Source organism: Sorex fumeus, unplaced genomic scaffold (assembly GCF_029834395.1).
Source record: "Sorex fumeus unplaced genomic scaffold, SorFum_2.1 ptg000029l, whole genome shotgun sequence".
Taxonomy (NCBI): domain Eukaryota; kingdom Metazoa; phylum Chordata; class Mammalia; order Eulipotyphla; family Soricidae; genus Sorex; species Sorex fumeus.
The window spans coordinates 17,649,405-17,674,193 of NW_026606086.1; the positions used below are offsets into that span (position 1 = coordinate 17,649,405).

Sequence of the window (24,789 nt, forward strand, 5' to 3'; positions counted from 1 at the left end):
GGTACCCTCCACAACCCAGGCTGGCCGGAGCCTCCTCAGCAATGCCCTCTGCTCTGCCCGCAGCTGCTGGAGCGCCACGATCCTCCCATGCGCTGGACCTGGAGGCCGAGGACGAGAGGGCGCGGCTGTGTGAGGACCACCTGGGACTGACCAGCCGGGACCTGCTGCTTCAGTAAGGGGCTTCCGGGGCGGTCTCTCCCTCACGCGGACCCCCGCATGTCCGCATGGCCCCCAGCCTCGCAGGTCCAGGCTGTGGCTGAGCACCTGTCCCTCTCTCCAGGGACAAGGAGCTCGTGGAGTTCCCCAGGATCCACCCGTCCGGCAGCTGCCCCGGAGACCTGGCCCCACACCTGGTGATCGCGGGGGGCTCCACCCTGCAAGGGGGCCAGATGTCGGGGGAGCCAGCGCCACACCCCCACTCCGCCCACGCGCCCTGGCTGCCTCGAACCCGCAGCCCCTCCTTGTGGATGGGGGGACATTCCTATGGTCAGTGCTGGGAGGGGGGCCTTCCCTGCGGTCAGTGCTGGGGGGGGAACCTCCCACAGGGGCAGGGGGTGTCCCTGCAGTCAGCTCTGGGGCTGAAGGGCAATCCTGGCGAGGCCTGAGAGCCTGACCACTCCCCTGTCTCCCCAGGCCTGGGGCACCCCGCCCTTCACCAGAACCTGCCCCCCACGTTCCCGGCCGCGGTGCCCGGCTCCATGCCCCCGGTCTTCCCCCTCTCCCAGGATGCCCCCACCCAGCTCGTCATCCTGCCCTCTGAGCCCACGCCTCACAGCGCCCCCCACACGCTGGGTAAGGACCCCCGTGGGCCCGTGCGCGTGGGGGCCCTGGGGGGCAGAAAGGGGGGACGCTCGCCCGAGCTCGGCCTGCGGCACCGACGCCCTTGCTGCCCGCAGCCGATGTCATGGACCAGGCCTCGCTGTGGCCGCCCGTGTACGGGGCACGGGGCCCCGCCCCCCACATGCAGCACCCTGGCCAGCTGCCCGTCTACCCTCGGACCCAGTTCCTGCCGCAGGAACTGTACACGCTACAGACACAGCCGCAGGCGCACCCGCAGCCACGGGCTGCCCAGTTCCAGGTACCAGCCAGCCCTGCCCCCGGTTCGGCCCCCTGGCACTGCCCGGCGCTGAGCGCTGTCTCCACACACAGCGGAAGCCCGAGGAGCCCCCAGAGCTGGAGGAGGCGCTGCCTGAGAAGCCCCCGAAGCCCACTCACAAGCCAGTTGCCTTAACCCCCACGGCCAAGGGCGTCCCCTCGCCCGCCCCTGCGGGCCCCGCCAAGCTGTCCCCCTGCTGCCACTCGCCCGCCCGGAAACCCCCCACCAGCAGCCCCGGGCCTGGTGCCGAGGTGCCCAGCACTCAGGACCCCCGAGGGGCCAGCCGGCGACCCAATGTCCACTCCCTGGACCCAGGTGAGAATGGGGGCCCTGAGGGGATGCGGCCTGGCTGAGCCCCCGCACAGTCCCCAGAAGGCCCAGCCTTCCTGCCCACACTCCCGGCCAGTCCCTCCCCTGCCCCAGGAGGGACTGGAGAAGCATGTCCACGCCTGGAGGGTTACACACAGGCCGTCAGTGGGTGAGGCCAGGAGGATGACCTGCAGTGGGGTCCAGCCACAGTGGGGTCCTCCCGCAGTGGGGTCCTCCTGCAGTGGGGTCCTGCCCGCAGGTCTGAGCCTGAGGCCAGGACGAAGTGGCCCTTCCAGCCTCTGTATCTCAGCATTTCTCTGGCAGTTAATGGGGCCTGGGGCCCCTTTTTCTAGCCAGCCCAGACCAGAGGCCCCAAAACCCTGAGGCTGCAGCAGGGGATGCATGGGGGGAGGGGCCCGCCGGGCGGCGTCAGGGACCCCCTCTGCCTGACACGCCCCTTCCACAGGCCTCGCTGCCAGCTACACATGCACGGACACCGCCTCCAGCTTCGCCCTGCAGCCCCCCACACACCCCCCGGACCTCCCCAACCCCGACGCTATGCAAAGCCCCACCCCTGGGGTGCAGCGCGAGCCGCAGAGAACTTTCTCCCCTGGGGGTCCACCCCACAGTCCCCGGGGCCTGGAGGAGCCTGGACTGCCCGCGGGGGCCAGAGAAGCCCCGCAGGACCTTGCGGCCACAGCCCACCTTGCAGAGCGGGGATCCCCGGGGAAAGCAGCTGACCCCGGCCCCCCAGAGGGGCTGCGGGCACGGCCATGGGGGGCCCCCATCGAGGGTGGCCCTGACGGTTCCACTCAGGGAGGGGCCCGAGAGGAGAGGACCGTGGGGCCGAGCGGGGAGTTGGAGGCACCTGTTCTGGAAGTGGGGAGCCGGGGGGCCCTGGATGTGGCCCCCGAGGAGGCCGAGCCGGAGGCTGAGGCCACAGTCCAGGCTGTGCTGGAGGAGGACGACGAGGAGTGGCCGGGGCAGCCCCACCTGTCCAGGACACTGTCTGGCCTGGACTCCCTGGTGGCTGCCACCATCAGCCTGGGCGACCTGCCCAGCACCGGGCCCCAGTGCCCACCGCCTGCCGCCGCACCCCTGCCCCAGTGCCCGGGCACCCCTGGCATCGCCCTGCTCAGCGAGTTGGCCGACCTGGAGCTGCCGCCACAGGGAAGCCTTCGGCCGCTGCAGGGTGAGCCACCCGGGATGGGCCAGGGTTGCCCCCAAGGGGTTCCCAAGCCTGCTGCCAACAGGAGCACTGTCCCCAAGAAGAGCAGAGCACTGTCCCACAGCCGTGTCCTCGGGAGTCACCTGCAGTGTGTGTGTGGTGTGTTGAGTAGGAGACAGTGTGCATGTGTGAATGTACATGTAAGTCTGAATGTATGCAGGGAGTGTCGAGTTGTAGATTCATGTGTGTCAATGCGAATGTATACATGTATTGTACATGTCTGTGTGTTCATGTGGCCATATGTGAGTATACATGTATGTACATGTCTGTGAGTGTGTGAGTGCATGTGTGTATATGTAGAAGTGCATGTGAGTGTGTATGAGAATGTTTATCGGAGTGTGTGTGTGTATAAGGAGTCTGTTGTGGGTTATATGTGTGGGGTTGTGTGTGGGGTTTTTGTGTAAGTGTGAATGTGTGTGTGTGCATGAGCGTGCATGTGTGACTGCGGTGCAGAGTGGGCCTTTGTGGTGACAGGCACCCTTGGGAACTGGGGATTGCTGTGGCAGAGCCTGGCTGGAGGCCAATTGGCTTGGCTGGGCACTGAGACGGGGTCGTGGGGCCCCACATCTCTGGGCAGCTGCAGTTCCCTGGCCAGAGAGCCTGACCTCGTCCCCACCCCCACCACTGCCCATGCGGACCAGCCTTACCTTGACCCCTCCCGGTGTGGCTGCAACCTTGGCATTGGTGCTCTGGCCAGACCGCGACCCTGGCTGCCATCAAGAGCACTGGGGGCCTGGTCGCCTCCTGCACTGACCCCGAGTCCCCCGCAGAGGAAGAGGACGTGCTGGCCTTCAACCTGCAGCGCCTGGCCACTCTGGCTGCAGCCTGGTCCCTGGTGGAGGCGGCCGGCCTGGACCCTGCTGCCCCGGCTGCACCCCCAGCGCCTGCCCCCTGCCGCGCGCCCGCACTCACTCCCCGCATGCAGATCCTCCAGCGCAAGGACACCTGGATGCCCAAGGCCAAGCCTGTGAGTTGGCTGGGGCTGGCTTTCTACCCAGGACGCCCCTGGGGCCCCAGGCTCACAGGGTCACGTGCCTTCCCCCAGGTGTGTCCCCTAAAGGCGGCCATTGAGCAGCTGGACACACAGGAGGTGGCCATGCGCGTGCAGCTGGCGGAGCTGCAGCGGCGCTACAAGGAGAAGCAGCGAGAGCTGGCGCGTCTGCAGCGCCGCCGCGACCATGAGTATGAGGGGACATGCCCTCGGGGAGGAGGCAAAGGCGGGGGGCGGGGGGGGCTTTTTGGGAACAGCCCCTGTTGCCTCTAGGAGAGAGGAGAGTTCCAGAAGCCCAGCGCGGCGCGGGCCCGGCCGGCCCAGGAAGCGCAAGTTCTCCAGTCTGCTCCCAGGCGGCCAGCTGCCCCGGGCGGAGGGCAGGAGAGTGAAGTGAGTCGCTGGCGGGCGCAGGGTGGTCTCCACGCCTCACACGCAGGACTGACCGCCCGAGTGGGGAGTGGGGGTGGACCCTCTCCCTTCTGTGCCCACGCGGCGCCGTGGCCGGCCATGCGTTATTGCCATCACGCCGGGCTCCGCGCAGAGCGCTCCCTGGCCGGGATAATTGTCCTTCTCGCTGCAAATTGCCTCTCCCGGCAGGCCCATTTGCATAAATCCTGCTGCTGCTCCAAACAGGATTGGCGCGGCCGCGCGCTGCATCAATCCTGATGATCTGGTAATAATAGTTAAATCGGCACTAAATGGTTCCTTCAATTAAGACAGAGGCAAAAAATTAATCTCAGGGCTTTATGTCACAAAACATTAGCAAGTGCAGAGAAGGTTACGGCGCCGGGTGGGGGGACCCACAGTATGTTTGGGGCTCTGAGTGTCCCTGTCCCACAGCTGGGCTTCCCCGTGGGGCCCTGGGGCGCCCTCGGAGATGCTGCCAGCTGGGGTGCTGGGAGTCAGGGTTCCTCCGCCTGGCACCGAGCCCAGGCCCCATTCCTGAGGTACCCCCACCCCACCCCTGCAGCCACCCAGGGCATAGCAGCATCAGGACCAGGCGTCTGGTTCAGGGGTGGGGACCCCAACAGGCAGCCCTGCCTGCCTGGGAGCGGGACCAGAGCCAGGCCTAGGGCTCTCTGTGCTGCCCTTCTCTGGCCACTCTGGCTGCCTCCCGGCACCCTCGACTGCGGCCTAGCCCTGGACAGGGCCGTCTGTGGGGACACTGTGGCCAGCCCTGCTGTCTGCCCTCTGGCTTCTGTGTCCACGAGAGCTGGGCTCAGCGACCGCAGGAGAGTGCCAAAGTGTCCCCAGAAGCTGCAGAGTCTGTGGGGTTGGGGCTCCCCGGTGTCGCCAGCGCCCACCTGTGCCCTTGCCTGCAGGGCTGCGCGCCCCCGCCTAAGCCTGCTGTGTGCCGAGTTGCGGAGCGATGAGCCTCCCACAAAGCGCAGCAAACTGGAGAAGCTGCAGCCGGCGTCGGGGGTGAGTCCCATGGTCCCGTTCCCCTCTCCCCGCCGGCCACACCGGCTCTGCCCAGGCCCCCGGTCCCCGGAGTGGTCGTCTGGCAGTGCCCACTGACAGTTACCTCCCCGTGTGCAGGAGAAGGCCCAGTTCCAGAGCAGCAGCCAGAGGGAGCCCACGGCTGCCCAGCTGAAGCCCAGGGCCAAGAGCCGTGCGCTGCCCCCAGGTCTCAGCCCCTTCCGCAGGAAGGAGGCCCCGGGCGGTCGTGTGCGGAAGAAGCTGGCCCGTGCCAAGAGCACCGGCGTGTCTGCGGCCTCCCGGCACTCACAGCCCTCGGCCGAGGCTGGCGGCAGAACTGCACCCAAGTTCCCGGCCCGGCTGACAGTGGCCGCTGCCCACGGGGCAGGCAAGTCATGGGCCATGGGGGTGGGGGCAGAGGGACACACCCCTCCAGGTGACCATGGGTGCTGGGAGGGAGACTCCAGGTGCCTCCCCCCATCCCCAGAGCAGATGGGAGGAAGAGGCAGGCAGGGCACAGAGGGCACAGCAAGCAACGTCCACTCTCCCACTTGGGGAGCTGGCCCCCTCCTCGCCGGGGCTTGGGGAGACAAGCCCCCCTCCCCCCCCCGGCTGACCTGCAAGAGCAAAAGGTCACAACCCACGCTCCCACAGGCAGCAGCTACGACAGCCAGAGTCACGAGGGCTTCCTGGGGCCCGAGCTGGTGCTGCAGGCCGCAGCGGGCATGGCCGTACTGGGGCCCTCGCCCTCGTCCGTGGTGAAGATGGAGGCCAACCGCAAGGCCCGCAAGAAGGAGGAGCGGCAGGGCCTGCTCGGTGAGTGAGGGGGGCGCAGGCCTGGCCACCCCAGCCCGGGCAGCCCTGACAGTCCCCTCTCCCCGCAGGGGCCTGCCGGCTGTCCAGCCCCGACAGCGAGGTCAAGATCAAGAGGCGGGCGGTGAAGGGCAAGGTGGGCACCAAGCTGGCACGGGCCCCGGGGCGCCGGCCGCCCGGCAAGAAGAAGGGCCAGGCACAGGCCGCGGAGCTGGGCGCCTCGGCCGCCAGGGATGCGCTGCTGGCTGCGCGCGGTGCGCTGCCCGGGGGGCGTCTCCAGCGCGCCACACGCAAGGGCGCGGCGCTGCAGCCCGGCCTGCGGGTGAGGGTCAGCGACCGGCCGGGGGCGGGCGGGGAACCCCGCAGTTCCCCTGCCGCCACGGGCCCGCTCACCGCCCGCCGCCCCCCGCAGCGCAAGAACGGGGCCCTGACCATCGCCCTGTCGCCCCGCAACGCCAAGGCCATCCTGGGCAGCCGGAAGTTGGGCAAGGCCAAGGGCACTGCGGGCCGCCAGCAGGTACCCGCCGCCCCGCAAACCCCCGCCTCCGCGGCGGCTCCCGGCCCCCGCGGAGCTGACCCCTGTTCTCCAGGGCCCGGGCCGCGCGGTCAGCCGGCTGCTCCAGAGCTTCGCCAAGGACGACAACTTCCGCTTCGGCGACAACAGCAGCTTCTCGGAGGAGGATGAGGACGAGGATGAGGAGGACGAGGACGAGGACGAGGAGGAGGCGGCGGAGCAGAGCGCGGCCCTGGGTGAGCGGCGGAGGGTGCGGGCGGGCGGGCGGGCCGGCCGGGCAGGCGCGGCGCTGACTCCCGCCCACAGCGCGCTCCTGCACCATCCACAAGGAGGACCTGCAGGACGGGCTGCCCGTGCTCATCCCCAAGGAGGACAGCCTGCTGTACGCGGGCAGCGTGCGGACGCTGCAACCGCCCGACATGTGAGTCTGGGGGCCGGTGGGGGCGGGCCTGCGCCGCCCCCGCCGCCGCTCCTGACGCCCCGCCCCCCCCCACCAGCTACAGCATCGTCATCGAGGGCGAGCGAGGGAACCGTCCGCGCGTCTACTCCCTGGAGCAGCTGCTGCAGGAGGCGGTGAGCCGGGGTCTGGGCGACCCCCCCCCCCCCGGGGCCCTGCGCATGGGCGCCGCGCTCACGGCCACCCCCGCCCGCCAGGTTCTGGACGTGCGGCCTCAGTCCAGCAGGTCTCTCCCGCCGGGCACCAGGGTCTGCGCCTACTGGAGCCAGAAGTCCCGCTGCCTGTACCCCGGAAACGTGGTCCGGGGTGAGCACGGAGGGGGCGGGGCGCGCGGGGCCGGCGGCAGGCGCCCCTGCAGCTGCTCAGCGGGGACCCTCCGCAGGCGCGTCCAGCGACGAGGAGGAGCTGGACTCCGTGCTGGTGGAGTTCGACGACGGGGACATGGGTCACATCGCGGTGTCCAACATCCGTCTGCTGCCGCCCGACTTCAAGATTCAGTGTGAGCCCGGGACCCCCGCCGGGCCTCCCCGCTCCCCTTCTGGTGGCCGCGCGCTGAGCCCGCTGCCTCCCCCTGGCCCCCCAGGCACGGAGCCCTCCCCTGCCCTTCTGGTGCCGGGCAGCTGCCGCAGGACCAAGAAGGCGGCTTGCGAGTCCGCCCCACCCAGCGAGACCGCCCCCAGCCTGTCCCCCAAGACGCACGACGGCTCGGAAGCCTGCAAGGCCCCTGGGAAGAAGACCCCCGGCAGAGACAGAGCTGGTAAGCGTGGGGAGGACCGAGCCCCCGGGGGACCGGGAGGAGCTGGGGACCACCGACGATCCACCTTCCTCCCTCCCGTTGCAGGCAAAGCCGAGCTGCTGAACCCCGGTGCCAAGCCCCCCGCGGGGGTCGCCGAGCACCTCCTGGGTCGGCGGGGCGGCCCCCTGCTGAGCTGGTCGGCGGTGGCGCAGACCAAGCGCAAGGCGGCTGCGGCGGGCAAGGCACCGGGCGTGCTGCAGAACCTCTTCCAGCTGGGCGGCCGGCGGCTGCGCGCCCGCGAGGGCCTCTTCCCCGCCGCGGTGGCCGCGCCCGTGTTCGGCACGGCCTTCCGCGCCGACTCCTTCAGCAGCCTGGCCGGCCCCTACGCGCCCTTTGGTGCAGCCCCCGCGCAGGGCCTGCCTGGGGGCGCCCACAAGCTGCTGCGCGCCAAGAAGGCCGAGAGGGCCGAGGCGGAGAAGGGCGGGCGGCGGCGGGCGGCGGGCGAGTTCCTGGTCAAGCTGGACCACGAGGGCGTAACCTCCCCTAAGAACAAGGCCTGCAAGACGCTGCTGGCGGGCGACAAGGGGCTGGCGCCCAAGCTGGGGCGACCCCTGCCCAGCCCCAGCTATGCACACCCGGCGCTGTTGGCCAAGGACCGCAAGGGCCGCGCGCCCGGGCACCCCCTGCCCATGGGGCTGGCGCTGCGCAAGTTCTCGGGTCAGGCCGACTTCCCGCTGCCCTGCGACAGTGACTGCCACAGCTCCTACTCGGACGAGGAGGACGAGGCGCCCGGGCTGGCCCCCGGCGTGCCCGCGCGCTTCCTCGCCCGCCTCTCCGTGTCCTCCTCGTCCTCCGGCTCCTCCACCTCTTCGTCCTCCGGCTCCCTGTCCACCTCCAGCCTCTGTTCCTCGGACGACGGCTCCTCCTGCAGCTCCGACGACGAGGACCCCGCGCTGCTGCTCCCGCGCTGCCTCTCGCACCCGGTGCCCGCCCTGCTGGCGCAGCCCGAGGCCCTGCGTCCCAAGGGCGGCGCGCCCCACGCGCCGCGCTGCTTCCTGTCCCGCACCGCCGTGGCCAACGGGGGCCCCGGCCCAGGCCCCGGGGGCGGCGGGAAGGCCCGGCTGCGGCGCAAGGACGCGGGGGGCTTCTCCAAAGAGCTCGCGCGGAGGCAGCGGCTGCCCTCCGTGGAGAACCGGCCAAAGATCTCGGCCTTCCTGCCGGCCCGGCAGCTCTGGAAGTGGTCCGGGAGCCCCACCCAGGTAGGCCGGGCCGCCTCCTCCGCCCACCCGCCCTCTGCTGGGGGGCTTCTGGCTCCTCTGCGACTTTGGGAAAGGGGGACTCGAGGGCTAGAGCGATAGGACAGTGGCCTGGGGTACTGACCCAGGTTACATCCCCGGCACCCCATGTGGCTCCCCAGCACAGCCAGGCCAAGAGAAGACGCCCACCTGTGTTCTGGGGGGCGGAAGGCAGGGCCGTGTCCCGTGAGCCCCAACTGGGGACACCGGGATCTGGGGCACCCACGCGAGGTCCCGGCTCCTCCTGGCAGTTCTGGGTGGTACTGGGCAGCCGGGTCAAGTCTTCAGCACAGACGCCTGCCTGTCCGTCCCGGAGCCTGCGAGGGTGGCCCCCAAAGCTGCCGGGTGCACCCCTCGCCGCCCCCGCCTGCTCCTGCACCCCTCGGCGCCCCCCCAGCCTTCCCCTGCACCCTTCGCCGCCCCCACCCGCCCCAGCCCCCCCCCCGCACCTCTGGCCCCCCGTGCTGAGCGCCCCCCCTCCTGCAGCGCCGCGGCGTGAAGGGGAAGGGCCGGAAGCTGTTCTACAAGGCCATCGTGCGCGGCAAGGAGACGCTGCGCGTGGGGGACTGCGCCGTCTTCCTGTCGGCCGGGCGCCCCAACCTGCCCTACATCGGTCGCATCGAGAGCATGTGGGAGTCCTGGGGCAGCAACATGGTGGTCAAGGTCAAGTGGTTCTACCACCCCGAGGAGACCAAGCTGGGCAAGCGGCAGAGCGACGGGAAGGTGAGGGCGGCCGCGTGTCCCGACCCCTGAGAACCCAGGATGCGACCCCTGGCTGCAGGGGGGCGGGGCGGGGCGAGTGCCGAGGGGAGTGATGGAGGCTGTGAAGAGGCGGAGCTCGATCTAGGCCGTGGGTGGGGCCAGGGTCTGGCTGGGGCGAGGTGGGACTGGGTTAAGGGGCGGGGCTAGTGTCTAGGAGGTGGGGCTTGTGCGAGGACGAAGCTGGCGTTGGGGGCGGGGCTGGGCCGTGGGCGCGTTAGGATTGGCTGAGGCGGAAGCCGGGGGCGGGGCTGTTGCCAGGGGCGGGTTGGGATGGGGGCGGGGCGCGGCCACAGCGGCTCCTCCCGCCCCGCAGCACGCCTTGTACCAGTCCTGCCACCAGGACGAGAACGACGTGCAGACCATCTCCCACAAGTGCCAGGTGGTGGCGCGCGAGCAGTACGAGCAGATGACGCGGGGCCGCAAGTGCCAAGACCGGCAGGACCTGTACTACCTGGCGGGCACCTACGACCCCACCACGGGCCGCCTGGTGACGGCTGAGGGCGTGCCCATCCTGTGCTAGGCGCCGTGGGCCGGGACAGGGCGCCCGGCGGCCCGCCCGGGCTTTCTGTTATCTTCCCTGGAGGGCGCGAGGTGCGGGGACCCGGAGGGGGCCGCAGTGCTCGGCGGGCAGTTCACGGGATTCGAATCCAAGCCATATTCTCCCTAGTACCTCCGACTGTCTCCCACCAGGGAACGCAGAAATCAGGTGTGTGTGTCTATTTATTTCTCTCTGTAAATAGTGTATTTCTGCGGGGAATTTTATGGGAAAACGTGGTGGGGAGCGTTCCCCATGTGCGTGACGAGGGTGAGTGTGTGCGTGTGTGAGCGTGTGCGTGTGCACGCGTGTGTGCAGGGATTTCGTTCTGGGGTTTTCTGTGAAAATGCACTGTTTTCCCCAGCCTGACTGAGCTCCGGCAGCTGCGTCTGTGAGCGAGGGCAGGTGGCTGGGAAGGGGGCCCGCGCTCTGGGGTCCTAAGGCGGGGTCCTGCCCGACTTACCGCCCTGGAACCCGTCTCCTAGGAAAGAGTGTTAGGGCAGGGCTGGGCCCCGCACAGTGGCACCCCACCTTCCCTCTGTTTGAAACAAAGTGAACAAATATTTTAAAGTATTGATACTAAATGTTGATGTTTGGATTTTATTTCTGGGATATTCCAAGTTATTGTGACCTTTGTTCCCCTGACTGGTCTGTGGACCCCCTGCCAGTCCCCCCAACCCTTCCTGTGGCTGCTCAGGGGGGTGCAGGGACTGGTGGGCTCTGTCCCAACTGCCCAGACCCCCCAGGGCAGGGGACCCCCCAGGGCCACTGTGGGGGGGGTGGCTGTCTCAGGACCTATAAGAATTCCACAGACCCCTGTGACCTGCAGCGTGTCCCCAAATGCCCTGAGGGCCCTGTGCTCCCAGTCCACCGTTGGGCGCCTGGACCACCAGTGCCCCGGAAAACTCCCATTCACCCCTGATCTTTGTGAGGACTTGTGTGATGCCCAGTCCAGGGCCCCCCGACCCCGGCCCTCTTGGCCTCTTTCTTTCCACCCAGGACACCATCTTTGGGGTCCCTTCTCCCATCCTGGAGGTGCCATGGATGTGCAGGGACACCGGGGCCCCACCCGCTCACCTCTCCCGCCGGGGACACCGGGGCCCCACCTGCTCACCTCTCCCACCCGGCTCCCTTTTGTCTCGGCCGAGTGCAATATTCATTCCTGGTGGCCATCCTGGAGACGGTGGCGGGATCAGGACATGCAAGAAGGCAGCAGTTCCTCTCCCCAGCCGCCGTGAGCGTGCGAGCCATGCTGTCGCCAGGGTCCATGCAGGGCTGGGCCTGGGGGTCTCTGTCAGCACTGGGCAGGCGGCACACGGCTCAGTGAGCAGCAAACTCTGTGTAAAGGCATTTTAGTATTAAATTTTTTTATCGACAACTTGTGGCGACTGAATACAGGCGGGCGACGCGGGCACAGCTGGGCAGCAGGGGCACACGGGGGCGTGGCCGCTGCCCGGGAGGGCACCCAAGTGGACATGGTAAGGGGCTAGTCCCACAGGCACAGACCCAGGGGCCTGCAGGTCAGATGTTGATGGCACCTGAACTCTACACTCTCGGGAGCCACAGCTGTGACTGACTAGGGCAGGGCGTGTCTGCCTCCCAGACACACGCAACCTCGGTGGAGGGAACCATCATGGTTACTTCTCACAAGGACACTCTGGAGCTGCCCCTGCCTGCCGGCCACACCTGCGGCCTGTGTGCCAGACAGGACATGGAGGGGTGCAGGTCATGGGAAGCCAGTGCTGGACGTGTGTGTGTGTGTGTGTGTGTGTTTGTGTGTGTGTGTGTGTGTGCATGACACAAGGGGTCCAGGACACGGGAGGGAGTAGGACACGGGAGGGGTCAGGACACGGGGGTGAGGACACAGAGGATGTAGTATGATCCCGCATGCAACCGGGGTGGGGTGTGGGGGAGGCCGGCCTCCAGCGGGGCTGGCGGAAGGCGGGCACACACCCACTCCCAGGGGCCTGAGAGTCCTTGGCCTCAGGCCCCTCCGACAGCGCAGCCCCTGCTGGTCCTGCTGCGAGAGTAAGGGGGCGTCGGTGCCATGCACACCTGAAGGACCCGGCCTGAGGGTGCGGGGTGCAAAGGCGCCTGCGGGCTTGGGGACTGCCCGGAACCCACAGCTTCCGGCGGGCGGGCACACGGGGCACCAGGAAGAGCAGGTGACAGGACAGTGCTGACGCCGCAGCCTGGAGCGGGGTCAGAGCACAGAGCCCTGGCTGCAGGGGTCGGCCACAGGGACACCTGAGGCAGCACAGAACTCGCCAGAGGGCTTCCTGGAAGAAAGCCCCAAACGGACGGACCTGCGCTGAGGAAGGGCAAGGCTGCGGTGGCAGCTCCCAGCCCGAGTGCAGGGAGGGGTCCTGGACAGTGACAAGCACGAAGGTGAGGCCCCAGCCACACTCAGAGGCCTCGAGCCACTGCAGGGATGAGGTGGAGGGCGGCAAGTGTGGGGACAGGGAAGCAGGAGACTGCAGTGGGCAGGGCGCTGCCTTCGCACGATGATCAAAGTGGATCTCGGCACCACACGCAGCCTACCTGAGCACAGAGCCGCAAGTAAGCTCTGAGCGTGGCCCAGGGTCCCAGCAGCCAAAAGCCACATGCGACACAGGCAGGAAGGCGCAGCCTGGCCCAGGCCCACCCAGGCTCGGTCCCTGTCGTGGCAGAGTGAGCCCTGAGTGCTCCTGAGGACCGCTGGGTGTGGCCCCAAACCAAACCAGCACCAAAACACACAAAGAAAAGCACAAAACAGAACAAGGCCTGGGCTCGGCGTGGGTTCTGGTGGCCAGGGCAGGGCCGGGGGAGGGCGGGGCCAGAGACTGTGGGACCCCAAGGGTTAAGCCGGGGCTGCACTTCGATCAAGACAAACGAGCCATTATGTGAGCGGCTGCAGCAAGATGAATGGTGAGCCGGCTGCACAGGATCAATACGAGTGATGTTTTATCAGGTAGAAATGACAGCCCGGCGGATCACAATTCGTTTTTAATACCACAAACCAGTTGGGGACTAGGGGCCTTAATTGTCTGCCCAGACCAGGGCAGGGGGCCGGGAGCTGGGGGCTGGGCCCTGGCCTGTGTCCAGCAGGGCCGTCTGAGCACTTACGGCGCTGGGCTGGTGGCCAGGTGGCCCCTCCCGGCCCCCCGAGTCTGTGATGGGAGATTCTTCCCAGGGAGGAAGAGCCCCACCTAACAGGGCCCGCCAGCATCCCTTCGGGCAAGCCAGCCTTGGCCACCTGCTTGGGCCCAGGGCAGTAGGTAGGGTGGGGGTCAGGCGTGTTGCCCCAATCACGCCCCGGAGCTCCCCCCCCCCCCCCGCCGCCTGCAACCCCTAAGCAAGACACGAGGTGTGGGGGTTCCTGCCTTTCCTGGCGAGTGATCGCGGGGAAAGGGGGGCCCTGCAGCTGAACCCTCAGCTGAGGTGGGGAGGCAGCGCCTGAGACGGGAAGACAAACTGAGGCAGCTTGCTGCTCCAGCGTGGGCAGGGAAGTGCCTGGTGAGGAGGGGTCTGGTCTCCATGCAGCAGCCTCCCCTGCGCACTCCCCACTACACTCGGGACTGCGGGTGGGTAGGGGAGCTGAGGACGCCCTGCCTGACCCCTCTGTACTGCCCTGCTCATACAGAAAGGATGTTGGTGAAACTGGCCTCTCGCTGGGAGGGCCCATGGGCCCCCATCCTTCACCCTCCTGGTGAGGAGCTCCCGTGGCACTGTGGTGGGCTCCTGGGGGTTCATCGGGGCAAGGCCGCGGCACAACATGGGGTTGGTCATCCAGCTGGAGAGACACCTGCCCCAGGCCAGTGGCTTAGACCCATGCGCTGCCCACAGGAGCACCCGGGACCTGCCTACTGTGCCCTCTACCTCTGGGGGCCACATGCCGTGCCCACCAGGCCCCCATCCTTTGGTCCCCAGCCCCTGCCCCTCCTGACCGACAAACTGCTCGGGGAACCCCCCCCAGCCGACAACCCAGCCCCCCTGACGTCCTGGCCCCCGCTCCCCCTGCCCTCCCGTCCAGTGAACATCTGACCGGCCTCCAACAAGTTCTGCTAAAGGCCAGTGCCAGTGACACTGTCACTGTCATCCTATTGGGCGCAACCGTGCCCCACACAGAGGAGGTAGGGCGCCGGAAGCCCCTGGGAAACCGGCCAGTGCCCCCCCGCCCCTGCTGGGGTCAGTTGCCCTGCAGGCCCCGGGAGCCCACCTCTGCCCTTGCAAAAGACAGACTCGGGGGGCTCCGTGGGGACTGTGCACTGGCCCACGGACAGACCCCTGCAGGGGGGGGAGGGGGGAGTCCGAGGGATCCAAGGAGCGCTGGGGCCGGTCACGTGCCGCGGCCAACCAATCTCGGGGCCTCCCCCTCCCCCCGCAGCCAGTGTGGCCCACGTGACCACCGCTTGGCCAATCAGGAGGTGACTGGGTCCCTCAGCTGGATGGACTGACTGCAGCCGGCCTCAGCGGCCACGTGGGTGTCGGCCCCTGCTTGTCCAGCGCGGGCCAGCTCTGCGCTGAAGCCTCCCTTCTGGGCAGGTACTGGCCACGGCGGGACCGAGCATCTGACCCCAGCGGTGCCCACTGTTAAATCATCAGCTGTCCAGTCTAATTTGATGTTCGGATCCGTAGTTACTTTCAGTGCAACTATGGTCCGTGTTGAATATGGGGGATATTTGTCCCAAAGTGTTTGGTGTTTAGTCTGAACTTTAGATTTAACGCTTCATCTTATATTTTCTTGCTACTGAGTCAGCTTTGACCTTGAACTACATGAACTGAAGCCCTGGTCCACCTGGTCTTAAGCAGATGCCCGCCACGGGAGGCTGCGGGGCCAAGCGGACACCCAGGAGCCCCCTGAGCTGCTGACGGAACAAAGGGGCTGACCCACTGTGAGAGGTTCCAATACCCACAATCGGGGACAGGACTGACCATCCTACAACAAGAGGAGCTGGAAGGGCAAGTGACAGATGAGATGGGAACGACGGAGCACAGGGGACAGATGTAGACTGTGTCCAGAACTCAGCATCCTGCCCACCTCTGTGGGTGTCCTCAGAGTCCCTTCTGCTGTCTCCCTGGAAGGGGGCTCAGCCATGCCAGAAATTTCAGGCCTGGGGGCCAGACCCATAGTACAACAGATAGGGCCTTGCATACAGCCAACCTGGGTTTGATCCCTGGCATCCCATATGGTCCCCCAAGCACCACCAGGAGTAATTCCGAGTGCAGAGCAGGAGTAACCCCTGAGCATTGCCAGAAGCAATTCAAAAAGACCAATGCCAAAAATGAATCTCAGCCCCCCTCAAGGGTGGGTGGGCTCCTCCCCCAGGAAAAGGTGACCCCAACTGAGGTCAGCAGCTCACAGGCACAAACCTTTACTCAGCCCCCAGAGCTGGAAAGAGGCCGTTAGCGGTCAGGCTCGCTGCTCCATCCACCCCTTGGTCTTCCCTGCTGGGTGCCCAGCACAGGAAGGGGACATGGCACAGGTGGCAGTGCCAGCAGCCCCTGCTGGGTGGGGGTCATGCTTTCACTCACCACCCATGAGGCCTTGCGGCAACGCTCCCAAAACTGGAAAGTAAGAGCGATAGGAACGTGAGCCTAGGGCACACACGAGTAGCAAGGGGCACACGGTCCCTGCCCCACGATGGCGGGTGGGGGAGATAGAGGCAGGCGCCTGGGCCAGGCCCTCTGACTCAGAGCTCTCACGCACGCCATCCTTGTAGCCTGCAGTTCCCTCCTTTCTGCCTGCTCTCGCCTGTCTCAGTCCTGTGCCTTCAGGGTGCCCTCTGCAGGGGCTCCATCCTCAGCCTGGCAGGAAGCCTGGACACCCCCTTTCCTCCCTGGGCCCTGAGGCCCTGTCCCATTCTGGAAAAGTTTGCCAGGTCGTTCTAAACCTATCCCTCCCCTGCCCTCAAGAGCCCCCCCCTACTGAGCTCACCCAGGGAAACGCAGGCCTGTTCCTCCTTAACCCCAGGGGAGCAGAGAAGATGCCACATAAGACCAGGGCCCTGTGATAGCTTTGATGACAGTGGTGCACCCAGGAGGGCCTCTTAGAGGAGGCAGCTGCCTGCCTGGTTCCTTGCACCTGCCTCCTGTCTTTTCCCCTTTGCAGGATGGGGAGAGATAGAGGGAGGAGTTTGGCGGAGCCCTGACCAGCCCTTTCTGGGCTTCCCCTGGGTGTCCCTGTCATCGCTGACCTCACGGTGCTGTTCCCTCCCTCTGCCATGGCCTCCCCCCCCCAGCTGTAGAGGGCCCAGTGGGCTGCCCAGTGCAGCATCAGCTGCCGGTTCGGTTCCCCCAAGAGCATCTCCTGTACCTGGGGCTGCTCCCGGGGAGAGGCCGCCCTCGGTCCTCTGGAGATGGGGACAGAGGATGTGTCGGTGACCCCCAGCACAGCAGTTGGTACCCGCAGGCACCCAGTTGGTGTGGATAGGACACCGCCTGGGCAGAAGGCCGGAAACGGACTCCGTGGAGTGAATGGACTGACGGCAGCACTGTCCAACCAGGTGACACTCTCCCGGTTCTGTTCCCCCAGTTCCCGGGCTCAGGGGAGGCGGGATCAGAAGCCACGCGCAGGTCTGCAGCCCTACAGCAGGGTCGGGGCGGGCACGGCCTGGGGGCGCGGGGTGCAGGGGTGCGGGGCGCCGAACGCGCGGGATGCAGGGGCCGCATGGGGGATGCGGGGGCGCGGGGTGCGGGGCCGCGGAGGGCAGGGCCTCGGGGGTCTCGGGGTGCGGGGCGCAGGGAGCAGGGCCGCGGGGGCGGAGTGCGGGGGACGCGGGGTGAGGGGGACGACGAGTCCCGCCTGCCAGGCCCAGAGACGCCGCCGCCCCACGTGGGCCAGCCCCGCCCCAGCGCCCGATTGGCCGCGGCGCATCCAATCCGAGCGCGCCTCGGGCGGCGGCCGTGTTCATTGGCTGCCGCGCGGCGGGCCGGGGCGGGGCTCCCTTTTGTTCTTGGCTCGGCCGAGCCGCGTTTCCACCTCCAGGCCCTGCTCGAGGGGTTGGGGCGCTGGGGGACCCGAGCGGGAGGGGCGGGGTGGGGGGAGCCGCGGGCGCCGCGGGGACTGCCGGGCTGGGGCTGACCTTGCTCAGCCCCCGCGTCTTCTGGGAAGTGGGGGAAAAGCCCCCAAACACGAGCCGGGAGTGCCCTGACCGGGGGGTGGGGGGGGCCCTCGGAAGCAGGTGGGGCCCCTTTACCGCCCAGCATTAACGGCGGTTGCGGGGCTCACGGCAGGAGTGCTCGCCCAGGAGCCGGGCTGGGCACCGGGCACCCTGGCGTTTGGGCGAGGGCGTCTCTCTCTTTCACTTGTGTTCGGGTCTTGGGCCCCTCCCGGCGGCCCCGAGGCCGTGTGCTGTGCCCTGGATGGGCCTGCCATCCCCGCGGCTGAGTCCGGCTGGGCCTGGCCCTGCTGGGCTGCGGGCGCCCGGGAAGGACGCCCAGCCCGGCCTTGGCAGGTGTCTGGCAGCTCCGGGGGGCGGGGCGCCCGACGCTCACATCTGCCCAGTGTTTTTACTGTTGGACAAATTGAATCAATTAAACAGGCCCCATCGGGGTGGCTGGGAGCCCAGTGAGCCGGAAAGAGGAGGGGAGCGAGTGAGGGGCTGGGTGGGACCGGCTCCCCCACCCCAGCCCGAGAGGGGCGGGCCCTGAGCCAGGGCCTGGAGCTGCGGGAGCCACAGCGTGCTCAGCCGCCCACAGCTCGGCCCTCCGAGGGCTCCACAGCTGCAGCGTGGGGTCCAGTCCCTGGCCATCACATGCCCGCCTCCGGAAGGGAGCAGCTGTCCAGGCAGAGGCCGGAGGAAGGGGCGGCCGGGGGAGAGGAAGCAGACAGGAGACGGCTGGGGCCTCCAGGCGCCCACCTGGAGCGGAAGCCCCTCGGGAGGCCTTGAGGACAGGGCAGCTGTTCCGTGACCCTCCAGCGGGGGCTCCAGGCATCTGCTGGGGGTCTCTGGCCCTGGCCAGGCCTCTGACCAGCCACCATCCAGCCAGGCCCTCTCTAAAGAGCCTTTGCTTCCTCCTCCACGGCAGGGTGACATCACCATCACTCCGGGCAGCCGGACCATGCACGTCTTGCCCTTGATGTCCAGTGAGTGACCAGCAGCTCTTGGGCTGCCTGAAGCACAGGGACCTGCCAAGTACTGCTGGGACAGCGCAGGGCCAGGTCAGCAGGTACTTCCCCTCTGGCCATGATGGCTCAAGGACGCAGCCAGAACCAGGTCCTATTGTGGGCTGACAGAAGAGGGGGTTGGGGGAGAGCCTGGGAGGGTCAGGGGTGGGGGAGAACCCTGGAAGGAGGGGGTGGGAGGAGCCCGGGAGGGTCGGGGTGGGGGAGATCCCGGGAGGGTCAGGGGTGGGGAGGAGCCTCGGTGTGGCCGTTCCCTCCCGACGCCTGTTTCGTGGCCCCGGGGGCCCCAGCTGTCTCTCCCGGGGCTGGGTGAGGCCCCAGCGGACAGCAGGCATCCCTGGGCAGCGCGGCCGCATCGCGCCGTCCCCAGCCCGGAGGCCGTTCGGTCAGGGCCAGCTCGCCCCGCCCCGGGTGCCGGCCGAGCCTGCCGCCCCCCGCCCCGCCTCGCCTCGCCTCGCCTCGCCGCGACGAGAACCTGGAGACCAATGTCGGCGCCGCCCGCCGCTGCAGCAGGGCAGGCGCGCCCCCTAGCGGCCGGCGGGGGCGGCGCGGGGCCTCGGGGCGCTGCCTTCCCGCCCCCGCCCCTGGAGCCCCGCCATCCGCCTCGGCTCTTAGACAGCTTAGGACCCAGAAAGGAGCCCAGGGGCGGCCCCGGGGGTCCCATCCCAGGTATCGCCGGGCGCCAGGGTCCCCTCCCCGGGCGCTGAGCGGAGAAGAGCCCCCTGCTGCCCGGTGTGGCCCGAAGCAAATGAGAGGCGCAGACTGCCGCTCGCTAGGCGCCCTTTTGGCTGGGGCGGACCCCGAGCGGCTTGGGGGACTGGAAGGGGCAGGTTCCGGAGCTGGGGGCCCTCCCAGGAGCTGGGTCCAGTCGCACCCCCTGGGGATTATGTGCTCCCCAAACAGAGGACTCCCCAAAACGTATGTTCTGCAGAGCCCTGGTACTGGACACAGCAGGCAGGCAGAGGCCCCTCGCCAGGCGGGCTCCGCACAGCCCTGCGCCCTTCTCCCCATGTCTAGGCGTAGGGTTAGGGGCAAGTGTTCGCGCTATAAGATCACCGCGTGCCTTTCCCGAGCAGCCTGAGTGTCAAGTAGTCCCTCTGCTCCGAGCCAGCACGCTGGCTGCTTCCAGAACTTTCTCATCACTCACACAGGAACTTGGTACTCCTTGCAGGGACTTCCCTCCCCCTCGCTATTGCCAGTCTATTTCTGTCTCTGTGACCTCCCCGTGCTCGGTCTGTCCCCTGCGATCACACGAGCCTTTGTGTCTGCTCTGTGTCATAAAGTTTCCTGTGAAGCTATCAGAACTTCCTTCCTTTCAAAAGACGACTTAAATGAGCTTAGTGACATTCCACATTTTCCGCCTTCCTCTCTCTCCTAGGATGCTGGGGTGCCGGTAGGAGTGAGGCTGGGGGTAGTCCCACCCGTCAGGGGGTGGTGCTTGCGGGGGGTGGGGGGGCGCTCCCGGCTCACTTCCTAAGCCGTGGAGCAGCCAGAGTTGCAGAAATTGGGCTCCAGCTCCAAGAAGCACAGACCAGCACAGCAGAGCGGCGGGGAGCTCTCGGCGCAGGCCAGCAGCTCAGGGAATCCAACTCTTGGCCCCTTGTTTGTAGGCAGACCCGCCAGCCGCCAGCCTCGAGCCCTCTCAGTACTCAGGGCTTTCTGGCCTGTGAGGCTGTGCCATTTCCTACTCGGGTGTCTCGCCCTCGCCCTACTGATGAATATGTGCGTTATCCCTGCTGTCCCCTGGTTTGTGAACCATATAACGATCCCTTTTTCTTCCTAAGTCCCGGTCTTTATTGTCTTTGGGTTTTTTGTTTGGTTTTCCTTTGGCCCACTCCCGGCGATGGGCTTACTCCTGACTCTGCTCTCAGGAATCACTCCCGGCTGTGCTCGGGGGACTATTTGGGATGGTGGGGATCAAGCGCCCTCCCTGCTGTACTACCTCTTAAGTGTCTTTGGGTACCTACCATGTTGATGACCAGCTGAGCCAAGCTGTTTCTGAAACAGCCACCCCAACATTGCATTCCCCCTCTCCCCTCCCATTCACACGGATTACTTTCCTATGAACCAAGAGCTTCAATCTTTAAATAGAAACATTTTCCATTATAAACAAAAAATACTCATTTCCATTGGGGTCTCGGACGCGGCTCAAAGGTAGAGCACGGCTCCAGTTCCAGCGTCTGAGGCCCTAGGGTAAGGGCCGGCATTTCTACCAGCAGCAGACACAGGAGGTCTGAAGCGAGGGTTGTCCTGGGCAGGACCTTTGCCAGCCCCTCGGGGTCCTCCAAGCACGGGTTTCTCAGGGCCCAGATTGCGCGGATTTAGGCCTATACAAATTCCGAGCTCCGGGTCCCGGCTCGCCTCCCTAAATATTCCGAGTCAGGAGCACAGGCCGCCCCCTACCCCCAGTCCCGCTGTCCGCGCGCTTGCCAGGAGACGCGTTCCCATTGGTCTAGTGCGCGGCCGCCCAGGCCAATCACGGGTGAGCACGGACCAGCATCCAACCGGAGCGCGGCTGTTTGGGCCAATCACAGGTGAGTGCTGACCAGCATCCAATCGGAGCGCGCCATGTGCGCATGCACGCCGCGCCAAGCCGGGCTCGGCCATGGGACTCACGCGGTCGGTGGGGCCCGCGGGCGCGTCCGGGGCCCCTCACACGGAAGCCTGGGCCGAACGGGGATCCGGCCGCGGGCCGGTGCCGCTGGGACCCAGATCCCACACTCCTCCGGGCGTCCGAGCCCTCCCGTGAGGCCCGGGCGGCGAAAGCACCGGACCCGGCTCTATTGTTAGAGAACAAACGTTTCCGCACGGAAGGGAGACCCGGAACCGACGGGCAAGCCCGAGCTGCCCTGGGGCCCGAATCGCCGACCCGCGAGCTTAGGGACGATGACCGGGAGGGTTTTTCCGAGTCTGTGCTCTGGGAGTAACCAGGACTCCCAGGCCCCTTCCCCACTGCCCGCCGCCGTCTGGCTGGGGGCACCCTTAGGTGGGGAACGGTGCCGGCTAGGAGGGTCTCGGGCTCTGTCTCCCGCTGCAGCGAAAGCGGGGCTCCCTCCGCGGATCAGCCACCTGGGCACAGAGAATGCAGCCGGGAGGGCTGTGCAAATTGCACCGGGACAGCAGCGGCCCCTTTCCACCTGGTACTGCCTAGGGTCCCCGAGCCTCCAGGAGTCCTTCCTGAGCACCGCGGGGTGCGGATCCAAACCGGAAAGTAAGGGAGAGAGGCACTACCATCCTGTACCCGCCTCGCTCTCCCCGCCTGCAGTTCCTGGGGTCTCGCAGGGGAACACTGGCCCCACCTGCCCTTCTAAACCTCTGCCGCTGTGCCCACCTCAACTGCATCCACCTGTACCCACCGCATCCATCTCCCCCACTGCATCTGTGTGCCTGCCTGGCCCCAGGAGGCATCTTTGAGACTGAGGGCCTGCAGTCGGGGTGCAGGGTGATAGGTGTTCCTGGCCTCCCCCAGCCGTGAATCTGGAAGCAGCTTCCCTTCTCCCTGAGCTGACCCCGAAAGTCAGGTTCAGCCGACCGCAGGCCCACACAACTTTGTGGGGTGGCCACTAGTGAACTCTTTGGCCATGCAGGGCCCTTTTTCCCCACCCCGACCCGCAGCCTGGGCCCTACGCGGGGGACCCTGGGTGGCTCTGAGGGTCTCCCCTCTGACTCAGGCCTCAGTGCCCATGGCCAGCACTCAGGAAACCCCTGGGGTACATAAGGCTTCCTGGACAGCTCCCTAGCGTGTCCCGCCTCTGGGCAGTTCCTACTGGCACTCCCCACACTGGGGTGCCGCGGGGTTGCTGCTGGGGCCCCAAGTGGGCAGGAGGTAGCTCCTGAAATGTGGAGCAGCGAGCGGGAATCCAGCGGAGAGGGCCCTGTTCCCCGCCCAGGCACTGGGTTCTTGATTTTTCTGTATTGACTTTCAAGTCTCTGGGGCAGTGCTCAAGGACTCTGCCTGCATCTGTGCTCAGGGCACTCAGCAGTATGGCTACCACAGTCACAGGCAAGGCACAAGGCTCAAGCCCTGCACGGTCCCCCTAGCCGTCACTCTGCCACTTTCCAAAGGGCGTCAGGCAACCCGGAAACCCCAGTTCCCAGCCAACTGGGCCTTCAGCACAAGGGTGCTGCTTGGGCCTGCCAGTGCCAGGGACCATGTGGCTCTATATTGGACCAGGCCTGTGCTCTCGCTACTGCGCGCTCGCTGCTGTGCTCTCCAGCCCCTTCAGGTCCACTGGATGAGCACCGAGCTGACTCCTGGTCCCAGGACAGTGGCTGCAGCGCTACGGAATTGGCGGCCATGGTTGAGTTCCCGCTGGGAGGGTCCAGGGCGCCCGCAGGGAGGTCAGCAGATGGGCTCAGTCACCCAAGGGACAGGTGGGCAGTCAGGAGGAGTCACTTTTGGTTGGTGCTCAGGGGACAGTGCCCCCGCCCCCTTCCTTCTCACCGGACTGCAGATGGGTCTCAGCGGCCATGGGTACCACCCCCAACTGCCCCTCACTGCCCACACTGCCCCCCCCCCATGGCTCTACCAGGGCTGAATTGAGGATCCCAAGGGCTGGCGTTGGCCCCACCCTCCAGGTGTGGGCGTGGTGCCCCGCGACTGCTCACCCTGGCACCCCTTTGCAAGAGTGGAGCACTCTGCCAGCTCCACCCCCAGGTTCAGGCCCCGCATTTGTCCAGGCCGCTAGGCCTGATGGGGGCACATGCAGGCCCACAGCCCTGGGTGGGTCACTCGGGCGCCCCCAATGCTGATGTGCCACGGCACAGGCAGTGATGCTATGCACGTGTGTCCAGTCACGGGCCCCTGTAAAGGGCGGTGCAATAAGCCACCAGGATGCACAGGACCTTTTGTAGCCACCCTCGCCAGGGTCTGGGGGACCCATCCCACCCTGATTCCTGCTCTCCCTCCTCTCTCTCCCTGCCCAGGAGATGGACACCAGAGTATGAGGAAGGGGAAACCGACTGCTTTCTCCCACAGTATCACAGTGCTCTCTCATATTGCTCTCTCCACAATGCTCTCCAGCAGTGCTCTGTCACACTGCCTCTCCCACAGTGTCTGCTTCTCAGAGCCATGCTCAGGCTCAGGCAAGCAGCTCTCCTGACAGAAAAGGAGCAAGCAGGCTTGACCCCCTGCACCAAGGACCCATCTCGTTCCCTTACACCAGACTTGGACAGGCCGGAGAGCATGCCAGCGGTTAGGAGCTGGCCTTGTATGCAGGAGACCCCAGTACTGTCCCTGAGCACCCCTGATGCACCCCTGAACTCAGCCTGGAGTGGCACAACTGGACATGATCCAAAAATCTGAAAAAAAAAGTCTTGGCTGAGTCCAGGGTGGTCCCAGCGCTGCAGGGAGAGCACTGACCATAGAGGAGCCCAGTTCCCCCCTGAATCCCACATGGGCCCTGAGGAATGCCAGGAGTGATCCCTGAGCACCACAGCGTATGACCCGGAAGTAGAACAAAAACATCCCAACCCAGAAAAGGAATCACTTCAGTGGCCTGGAGAGGAATCTGGAGGCTGGGGTGTGGCCCAGGGGCTGACTGGGCTGGAGCCCCAGGACCTCACAGCCCTCCAGCACCAGGAAGCCAAACCCAGGAGAGAGGTCGTGCAGAGGTCGCAGTATTCCAGCAGCCCAGGGCACACTGGCCAGGAAGTCCTCCAGAGTAGCCGCTGCTCCCCTTTCCAGGTGGGCGCTCAAGCCACGCTTTATCCAGGGAGGAGGCCACCGCCGGACGAGCGCCCAGTCTGTTCTCAGGGCTGGGTGACCTTTCTGAGTGCTGACACAGGGGTGCAAGAAGGCAGAGGGGTCTGGCCACTTAGGACAGGAGGTCACAGGTCAGGGTATAGAGGGGGGAACAGGGCACCTCCTGCCTGCCCAGGACAGGGGACTCAGAGCCAGCAAGCCACTGGCCAAGGTGCTGCTGGCAGGCAGTCAAATAAATCCATCAGGCTCCAGGGCCGGGTACGGGGCAGAGGGAGGTTGGGCTCGTCCCCAGCACTGCCCAGTGTGCTCTACAGAACCTCGGTGTAGAGGGGGGCGGTGAAACAGGGTTCTTTTGTTTTGGTTTTGGGGCCACATCCGTGGCCAGGTATTACTCCTGGCTCTGTGCTCACTCCTGATAGCACTCGGGGGTGAGCGAGCCCAGGCTGGCCACGGGACAGCCCTAGCGGTGCAGGAGCCCGGGGCTCTGGGCAGAGGGCGAGGACGGTGCAGTTCCATCCTGCGCATGGAGGCGGGCCGGAGGCTGGCTCCTGGGGACAGAGGCACAGGCATGTGACTGTCCTTGAAGAGAGCTGGGACGCTCCTATGTGGTTCCCACGCCACCTCCAGGTGAGTGTTGGCAGCAAAGGACGGCCTGCAGGAGGGCACCCAGGCTGTGCCCCTACCTGGCTTGCCCCTTCTGATCCGCTCCTGGGGGGTGGGTAGCTGCACCCCTGCACTGAGGGAGCATGACAGGGGTCAGGTGGGGACCCACGGAGAGCATGACCCGGCCCAGCCTCATGGAGAATTGGGGGAAACAACTGCT

At 66.7% G+C, this 24,789-nt stretch overlaps 1 protein-coding gene across 1 annotated transcript in view; it reads left to right on the forward strand.

Annotated features, from left to right (window-relative positions):
- BAHCC1 (BAH domain and coiled-coil containing 1) overlaps positions 1-11,527 on the forward strand; it is a 31,529-nt gene extending 20,002 nt beyond the window's left edge. The window contains exons 6-28 of the mRNA XM_056115810.1: positions 64-172; positions 281-486; positions 634-792; positions 897-1,078; positions 1,150-1,411; positions 1,872-2,597; positions 3,404-3,600; positions 3,679-3,815; positions 3,898-4,014; positions 4,947-5,046; positions 5,164-5,435; positions 5,702-5,859; positions 5,928-6,178; positions 6,269-6,373; positions 6,447-6,606; positions 6,677-6,791; positions 6,868-6,943; positions 7,025-7,133; positions 7,210-7,326; positions 7,411-7,584; positions 7,669-8,822; positions 9,345-9,581; positions 9,934-11,527. Coding sequence (XP_055971785.1) covers positions 64-172; positions 281-486; positions 634-792; positions 897-1,078; positions 1,150-1,411; positions 1,872-2,597; positions 3,404-3,600; positions 3,679-3,815; positions 3,898-4,014; positions 4,947-5,046; positions 5,164-5,435; positions 5,702-5,859; positions 5,928-6,178; positions 6,269-6,373; positions 6,447-6,606; positions 6,677-6,791; positions 6,868-6,943; positions 7,025-7,133; positions 7,210-7,326; positions 7,411-7,584; positions 7,669-8,822; positions 9,345-9,581; positions 9,934-10,140 — 5,330 coding nt within the window. The 3' untranslated portion in view covers positions 10,141-11,527. The remainder of the gene's footprint in view (positions 1-63; positions 173-280; positions 487-633; positions 793-896; positions 1,079-1,149; positions 1,412-1,871; positions 2,598-3,403; positions 3,601-3,678; positions 3,816-3,897; positions 4,015-4,946; positions 5,047-5,163; positions 5,436-5,701; positions 5,860-5,927; positions 6,179-6,268; positions 6,374-6,446; positions 6,607-6,676; positions 6,792-6,867; positions 6,944-7,024; positions 7,134-7,209; positions 7,327-7,410; positions 7,585-7,668; positions 8,823-9,344; positions 9,582-9,933) is intronic.
- Positions 11,528-24,789: the final 13,262 nt, after the last annotated feature.